Source organism: Rhinolophus ferrumequinum, chromosome 10 (assembly GCF_004115265.2).
Source record: "Rhinolophus ferrumequinum isolate MPI-CBG mRhiFer1 chromosome 10, mRhiFer1_v1.p, whole genome shotgun sequence".
Lineage (NCBI taxonomy): Eukaryota > Metazoa > Chordata > Mammalia > Chiroptera > Rhinolophidae > Rhinolophus > Rhinolophus ferrumequinum.
The window spans coordinates 24,408,474-24,417,649 of NC_046293.1; the positions used below are offsets into that span (position 1 = coordinate 24,408,474).

A 9,176-nucleotide genomic window follows, 5' to 3' on the forward strand; every position below is an offset into this window, starting at 1 on the left:
CTCAGGGCTAACAGGTCTTAGAAATCATAATCTTACATATGATAGAAGTACCTGGGGAAGACAGATATACCATTCTTCGTATACCCATGGGTCATGAAGAAGTATCTGGGGCCCTCCCTGAGCTGACATAATGCCTGGATATAAGAATAAACGGAACCCTGTAGAATCTGGAAATACATGAAGGAATTTCCAGATGACTGTCTTTGACCCTGTGTGCTTTCTGTTAGTCTTGATCAGATGCAGGCACTGTCTGTGTAATGCTGTGCATAAGAATAAAGAAAACAATGAGATAAGGATGGACCATCTGGGAAGACCAGGTGAGTATTCTTTGCCCTTCACCCCTGGTTCATATGACCAGAAGCTGGCAGCTCTAGTTACTCCCATGGTTTATGGGCAAGATAGCTGAGGACCCCATACTCAAATATGGTCTCAGTGAGACAGACCCTTCATGTTGTGTTTAGCATGACTGCTGAGTCTTCTCTCTAAGGAGAACATTTTCCAAGCAGAATTTTGGCTTTGAGTCCTCACTGACTCCATAATAAACACAGATTTATTACTTAGGGCCTCTTGCAGCTGGAAAAGTTTCTCTTTTCTCTTCCTATCAAGGTTCCCTTGCAAATGACTCAGTGACTAACCCCAGTTTCTCATGCTAGACAATGAAAAATAAGGTGACTCTTCTCCAGGCACTTGTTATAATGTTGCTTTTGTGATAGAAATAAGTGCAGAAGGAGAGATGAGATCATCATACAAATAGCCTGGGGAAACTGAAAGCCTGTTTTTCTGGGGAGGATTCTACCTGTTAACCATAATTTCTGCAGATTGTGTATGTGAGGTGACTTGCCTCTTCAGTTAAAGTAAGGTCTGCCTTCCTTTTTGATGTTCTGTGGCTCCCCTGTGACATCACGGGAAGGGGACATGCTGGGTTCTTGGGTTCTCTATGTCCACCATCACCTCTTTATGAATATATGATACAGATACTCTGACCAAGTTTTCCTCACATAAAATTTAAATGCCTAGTCTGAAAGTTTATCATTATTGTGTTGCTTTGAGGTAGGTAAAATAAAGTATATCATGATTTTGTTGTAAACAATCAGAATGTCTAGCCATTATATAAATAAGGTATAATGCCAAATATAATGCCATAATATAATCAAGAATATGCAATTTATTTTGAGACTATATAATTTATTATTGTAGTTGGAAAAATTAAATGAATTGCTCCAAATTTTACATGAAGTCACTGTAACTCTCAGTCATTTGTACAAAAATGTCTCCACTTCTCCAATTCATGTTATACTTCACCTCTTCTACTGCTCTTGAGATCCTCATTTGCCCTTAGAACCCCAAATCAGAACAATACCACAAGAGATGATTTCAAAGGGGTCAATGGGTCACTTTATCTGAAACTTTTCCTATTCCAGTAATGAGAATAATTTCTCCCTCCTGGAGGGGTACAGAGACTCACAGGTTTATCATCGAGGGCCTCTTGTAAGTAACCAAGGATAGTTGATTTTTTTCTGAGAGTTCAGAATCTGAGTGAGCTGCTATCTCTCTCATACATCACCTTTGCCCTTTTCAAAGCATTTCTGTTATTTCTCTGTATCCTCCCAGAAGCTGAGTAAATCTTGGGTTCTATGGTTATCCCTTCCTCCTGTCCCCATTCTCGGTCACTGATGCAGGTATATTGTGCTACAATGACCATATTTCTCAAATTTGAATATTAGTTCTTTGGACTGTCAAATGATTTTTGCACTAATTCTGCATTTGAACAAAAATGTGAGGAGTCTGGCAAGATGCTAAAATATGAATATTTTTGTGACATTTTCTACCTTATGATCACCATTGCCCCTAATATACTAGTCTGACATTTTTTTTTAAATTAAAGTTTGTTGGGGTGACAATTGTTAGTAAAGTTACATAGATTTCAGGTGTACAATTCTGTATTACATCATCTATATATCACATTGTGCGTTCATCATCCAGAGTCAGTTATCCTTCCATCACCATGTATTTGATCCCCTTTACCCTTATCTACCATCCCCCACACCCCTTACCCTCTGATAACCACTAAACTATTGTCTGTTAGACTGACTTTTCTTACACGTAGACATATAGCTTCTCAGGTTAGCTGGGGAGAGCATTATCCCAGATTTTCTTGTAAACTCATAGGAGCTTAGAGATAGAAGTATTAGAGTTGATGTGGGAAATATCAGCTATAATATTTTTGATTAGCAGATGAGAACACTGTTTTCCCTTTGCCGTTTAAGGTGAAAGCTGTGGGCCCTTTGGTGAGGGTTGACTTTTATAGCTCATGTAACAACTCCCATGATATAACAACTATTATAAAAGTTGGAATTATCTGCATAGTTATTTTGGGAATCAGGACAATGTCACAAAAAAAAAGGTTGGTCTGTCATTGAGGAATGAATGTTTTTGAGCTTAAAATATTTCTTGTATCTTGAGAAATAGTAATCTCTTGTGACAAGTATTTCCCAGACCATTGGTTGAGAGTCATATAGTCCTGTCCTGATGGGATTGTTCTGAGTGTTTAATCTTGCACAGAAATGTTTACTATTTCCATACCTTCCATTGCTTGTTTCTGCAGTCTAAAATGGGAGTTGTCATTCTGCTGGGTCACAGGTATAATAAAGTAATTTTCTTCTTGTTTCAGGCTGTCCCCTGGAGTCACCAAGGAGAGAAGTTCTGGGAGGGAAGGAAAATGGGATGGAAAAAGATCCCTCCCTATTTGTGAGGGTAGCAAGAGAACCCAGGGATTCTGAGATCTGTAACCCTGGGCCATCAGTTTGAGAGTGGCTGAGGCTGTAAGAAATCACCTGTGATATCATCTCCTAGACACAGGAGAGGGTTTCTGAGACCTTTATTATTCATGTTTATACTGGAAAAAAAGATAATAAATATTTTGAGACGCTGAGAAAAGTTCTGTGTTACCAGGAATGTTTTTGTTGCTGTTGAACTAATAGCTCCTTACACTCAATTGTTTTAGTAAATCCAAATGTGAAACAAATTTATTACTTTTGATGAAATCTTAGGCAAATGGCTTATGCTGTCATCTCCTAAAGCAACATGTGTAGTCATTTTTACAGGGAAAGAAAAGTTCATGGTCCCTATAACACTAAGCCAATGCTTAATCCAGGACCACAGCTGAACCCTTCCTCTCTTCACCTAAAATGATCACACAGCAAACTCATCTGAACATTCTAAGAGATTCTGTCCGCATTGCTATGTTTTCTTATATAAGAGCCATGCTCTTCTACTATCTTACAGTGGAATGTTGTTTCATGGAGATAGATGCATAGGGAAGGAATTACTGTAGATTTTCTTTTCTACCCAAAGCTTCATGGCCCTTCTCCAATATTGCTTCTTGACTATCAAATAAAACCAACTTTTTATCTCTCCTCTCCACATTAGGTTTTCTTTTCATGTAAGTCCCTGCACATAATTCTCTCTCATCTTTACCTACCACATCTACCTGTTTACCTGCTTTTTCTCTCTGTTCACCTCTCAACAAAGTGCAATATCTTTGTCATATTGCATCAGTAAGACATTCAAGTGAAAACTTCTAGTTGGAGAGATAGATATACAAGTGATGGTGGGAAGAAGGAAGAGAGAAGGAGGAGGGAGAGAAGGAGGAAGACAGAGAAGGAGGAGGGAGTGGAGGAAAGCGAAGGAGGGGAAGAGAGAGGAGGTGAAGGGAAGCATATCTGGGTGGGAGACATAGAATAGGTTGTTTTGAGATGGAAGTAACTCCTGTCTGTAGAAATGTTAAAGCAATATCTCTGGTGCTACCTATCAGAACAGTTATGTGAGGGATTTCTGTGTAGAATGAGAAATTGAAATAGTCTAGAAAAGTCCCTACATTGTCTAATATAATTTGTGATAAAGAACTATGGGGATTGTGCTGCGACACCAAGTCAATGTCGTTGGGGAAGCCAGGTTGTCCTGAGAAACTGAGTGGGAGTGGCGCGGAGCTGCAGGGAATCCTAAACCTTTGAGCTGCGGCAAGCTGGGTCTGCTAGCTACTATTTTAAAAATGACCACACCAAACAAGACACCCCCTGGAGCGGACCCTAAGCAGTTGGAAAGGACTGGAACAGTACGGGAAATTGGGTCACAAGCTGTCTGGTCACTCTCATCATGCAAACCAGGATTTGGAGTGGATCAGTTACGAGATGACAATCTAGAAACTTACTGGCAGTCAGATGGCTCCCAGCCCCATCTAGTGAACATCCAATTCAGAAGAAAAACAACGGTGAAGACCTTATGTATTTATGCGGACTACAAATCTGATGAAAGCTATACTCCAAGCAAGATCTCAGTCAGAGTAGGAAATAATTTCCACAACCTCCAAGAAATTCGGCAACTTGAACTGGTGGAACCAAGTGGCTGGATTCACGTTCCCTTAACTGATAATCATAAGAAGCCAACTCGTACATTCATGATACAGATTGCTGTTCTAGCCAATCACCACAATGGAAGAGACACCCACATGAGACAAATTAAAATATATACACCAGTGGAAGAGAGCTCCATTGGTAAATTTCCTAGATGTACAACTATTGATTTCATGATGTATCGTTCAATAAGGTGACTGAAACCAACAAAAGTCATTAAACATACTTTTTCTCTTGTCAGTAAAAAAAAAAAAAAAAGAACTATGGAAATCCCAATTCATTTTGAAGTTTGTAAAGTCATAGGATGTCTATTAAGTTGATATTCAAATTGCCATGACATATTAGTCTTTTGTGTCTGCATCTGTTTCTTTGGAGTATGTGTCACTCTGTATGTTTGTATATCTGTTTTTCTTTCTTTTTTTTTAAATTAGTTTCAGGTGCACAAGACAAAGTAATACTTAGACATTTATCATTTATATGCCTCGAACTGTGTGAACCCCCTCCCCCCATCCACTATCCCTCTGATATCGCACAGAGCCATTACATTTCCACTGTCTCTATTCCTAATGCTGTACTCCGCTTCTTGTAAGTATATACAAAATTATAATTGGCATTCATTATTGTTCAGCTTCAGGTGTACAGTGCAATAATCAGGCATCTACATCATCCCTGAGGTGGTCTCCCAAATGGGACAAGTGTCCATCAGATACCCTACAAAATCTTTACAACATTATTGATTACACTCCCCAACTTAATTTTCAAAACCCCGTGGCCATCTTGTGGTTACTGACTGTTTTCTAATCCCTTCACCTTCCCCCTTATCCCCACACCCCGCCCATCTAGCAACCCTCAGTTTTTCCTCTATATCTCCAAAACTGTTTCTGATTAGTTCATTTACTTATTCTTTTCTTTAGATTCCACATATAAGTGAGATCATATGGTATTTGTCTTTCTGTCTGACTTATTTCACTTAACATAATGTTCTCTAGGTCCATCCATGTTGTTGCAAATGGTAAGATTTCTTTCTTCTTTATGGCTGCGTAATACTCCATTGTATAAATGTACCACAGTTTCTTAATCCAGTCATCTACCAATGGGCATTTCAGTTGTTTCCACGTCTTGGCTATTGTGTATAGTGCTGCAACAAACATAGGAGTGCATAAAGTTTTTTGAATTAGAGTTTTGGACTTCTCCGGATAGATACCCAGGAGTGGAATTGTTGGATCATAAGGTAGTTCCATTTTCAGATTTTTGAGGTACCTCCATACTGTTTTCCATAGTGGCTGCACCAATCTGCAATCCCACCAACAGTGCACAAGCATTCCTTTTTCTTCACATCTGCGCCAGCACTTGTTGTTTGTTGATTTATTGATGATAGCCATTTTGACTGGGGTGAGGTGGTATCTCATTGTGGTTTTTATTTGCATTTCTCTGATGGTTAGTGAGGTTGAGCATTTCTTCATATGTCTGTTTGCCATCTGTATGTCCTTTTTAGAAAAATGTCTCTTCATGTCCTCTGCCTATTTTTTAATTGGGTTGTTTGTTTTTTTGGAGTTGAGTTGAGTGAGTTTTTTATAAATTTGTGATATTAACCCCTTATCAGATATATAATTGGCAAATATCTTTTCCCATTCAGTAGGATCCCTTTTTGTTTTATTGATGGCTTCCTTTGCTGTGAAAAAACTTTTTAATTTGATGTAATCCCACATGTTTATTTTTTCTCTTACTTCCCTCGCGCAAGGGGATATATCAGTAAAAATCTTACTCCGGGTAATGTCTGTGAAGTTTCTTCCTATATTTTCTTCTAGGAATTTAATGGTTTCAGATCTTACATTTAAGACTTTAAGCCATTTTGAATTTATTTTTGTATATGGTGTAGGAGGTGGTCCAGCTTCATTTTTTTGCATGTGTCTGTCCAGGTTTCCCAGCACCATTTATTGAAGAGACTGTCTTTACCCCACCATGGCCATATAGGCATGGATTTATTTCTGGAATCTCTATTCTGTTCCATTGATCTATGCGTCTGTTTTTATGCCAGTACCATGTTGTTTTGATTACTGTAGGTTTGTAGTATAATTTGAAGTCAGGTATTGTTATACCTCCCACTTTGTTCTTATTTCTCAAGATTGCTGAGCTATTTGGGGTCTTTTATGGTCCCATATAAATTTTAGGATTATATGTTCTATTTCTGTGAAAAACGTCGTTGGTAGTTTGATAGGAATTGCGTTGAATATGTATATTGCCTTAGGCAGGTATGGACATTTTAACTGTATTCATTCTTCCTATCCATGAACATGGTATGTGTTTCCATTTATTTGTATCTTCTTTCATTTCTTTCTTCAGTGTCTTATAATTTTCTGAGTACAGATCTTTCACTTCTTTGGTTAAATTTATTCCCAGGTATTTTATAGTCTTTGGAGCAATTGTAAATGGGATTGTTTTTTAAATTCCTCCTTCTGATGTTTTATTATTGGTATATACAAATGCAACTGATTTCTGAATATTAATTTTGTATCCTGCTACTTTACTAAATTCATCTATCAGCTTTAATAGCTTCTTGGTGGAGTCTTTAGGGTTCTCTATATATAGTATCATGTCATCTGCTTATAATGACAATTTTACTTCCTCCTTACCGATTTTGATGCCTTTTATTTCTTTTTCTTGTCTGATTGCTGTGGCTAGAACTTCCAGCACTATGTTGAATAGAGGTGGAGAAAGTAGGCAACCTTGCCTTGTTCCTGATCTTAAGGGGAATGGTTTTAGCTTTTTCCCATTGAGTATGATGTTAGCTGTGGGTTTATCATATATGGCCTTTAATATGTTGAGATATGATCCCTCTATTCCCACTTTCTTAAGGGTTTTTATCATAAATGGCTGCTGGATTTTATCAAATGCTTTTTCTGCATCTATTGATATGATCATGTGATTTTTATTTTTCATTTTGTTAATGTGGTGTATCACATTAATTGATTTGCGGATGTTGACCCACCCTTGTATACCAGGGATGAATCCCACTTGATCATGGTGTATGATCTTTTTAATGTATTGCTGAATTCTGTTCGCTAATATTTTGTTGAGGATTTTTGCATCTATATTCATTAGAGATATCGGCCTGTAGTTTTCTTTTTTTTGTGGTGTCTTTGTCTGATTTTGGGATCAGGGTGATAGTGGCTTCGTAAAAAGTGTTTGGGAGTCTTCACTCCTTCTGGATTTTTTGGAAGAGCTTGAGGAGAATAGGTGATAATTCTTTTTTGGACGTTTTGTAAAATTCACCTGTAAAGCCATCTGGTCCGGATCTTTTGTTTGTTGCGAGATTGTTGATTACTGATTCAATTTCCCTGATGGTAATCAGTCTATTCAGCTTTTCTGTTTCTTTTTGAATTAGCCTTGGAAGGTTGCACGCCTCTAGAAAATTGTCCAGTTCTTCCAGATTGTCAAATTTGTTGGCATATAGTTGCTCATAGTAATTTCTTAAAATTTTTTTGTATTTCTGCGGTGTCTGTTGTCACTTCTCCTCTTTCATTTCTGATTTTATTAATTTGGGTCCTCTCTCTCTTTTTTAAAATGAGTCTGGCTAAAGGTTTGTCAATTTTGTTTATCTTCTCTAAGAACCAACTCTTGTATTCATTGATCTTTTATATTGTTTTTTCTGGTTTCTATTTCATTTATTTCCCCTCTGATCTTTATTATCTCCTTCCTTGTACTCCCTTTGGGCTTATTTTGCTGTTCTTTTTCCAGATCCCTTAAGTGTAAAGATAAACTGTTGATTAGTGATGTTTCTTGTTTTTTTTAGGTAGGCCTGCATTGCTATGAATTTCCCTCTTAGGACTGCTTTCGCGGCATCCCATAGATTTTGGGTCGTCGTGTTTTCATTTTCGTTTGTCTCGAGATATCTTTTGATTTCTTCCTTGATCTCCTGGTTGACCATTCATTATTTAGTAACATGTTATTCAGCATCCATGAATTGGTGTGTCTTCCAGTTTTTTTCCTGTAGTTCATTTCTAATTTCATAGCACTGTGGTCAGAGAAGACAATTGGTATGAGTTCAATTTTCTTAAATTTATCAAGACTTGTTTTGTGGCCTAACTTATGGTCTATCTTGGAAAATGTTCCATGTGCACTTGAGAAGAACGTGTATTCTGCAGCTATGGGGTGAAATGCTCTGAAAATGTTGATTAAATCCAAGTGGTCCAATGTGTCATTTAAGGCCTTTGTTTCCATATTGATTTTCTGTCTGGAAGACCTGTCTCTTGTTGCCAGAGGTGTGTTGAAATCCCCTACTATGATAGTGTTACTGTTGATCTCTGTCTTTATGTCAGTCAGTACCTGTTTATATATCTAGGTGCTCCTATGTTGGGTGCATAGATGTTTACTAGGGTTATGTCCTCTTGTAGGATCGATCCCTTTATTATTGTATAGAGCCCATCTTTGTCTTTTAATATGTTCTTCATTTTAAAGTCTATTTTATCAGATATAAGTATTGCAACTCCAGCTTTTTTCTCATTTCCATTTGCACGAAATATCTTACTCCAACCCTTCACTTTCAGCCTGTGAGTGTCTTTTGATCTGAGGTGAATCTCTTGTATACAGCATATACAAGGGTCTTGCTTTCTTATCCAGTCAGCCACCCTATGTCTCTTGATTGGAGCATTTAATCTGTTTACATTTAAAGTGATTATTGATAGGTACATAGATATTGCCATTTTAAAATTTGTAGTTAGATTGTTTTCATCTTTCTTCTATTTATAGAAGTCCTTTCAGTAT

At 37.5% G+C, this 9,176-nt stretch overlaps 1 protein-coding gene across 1 annotated transcript; it reads left to right on the forward strand.

The window, feature by feature from the left end:
* The first annotated feature begins 3,931 nt into the window (after window positions 1-3,931).
* On the forward strand, window positions 3,932-4,648 carry LOC117028568 (anaphase-promoting complex subunit 10-like). Its single transcript, XM_033117335.1, has one exon. It carries the CDS (start codon window positions 4,052-4,054, stop codon window positions 4,607-4,609), a length of 558 nt encoding a protein of 185 aa, XP_032973226.1. The 5' UTR covers window positions 3,932-4,051; the 3' UTR covers window positions 4,610-4,648.
* The last annotated feature ends 4,528 nt before the right edge of the window (window positions 4,649-9,176 follow it).

Bases quoted from the DNA above. Each gene is read 5' to 3' on its own strand.
- LOC117028568 (XM_033117335.1), top strand. From the start codon at position 4,052: ATGACCACACCAAACAAGACACCCCCTGGAGCGGACCCTAAGCAGTTG.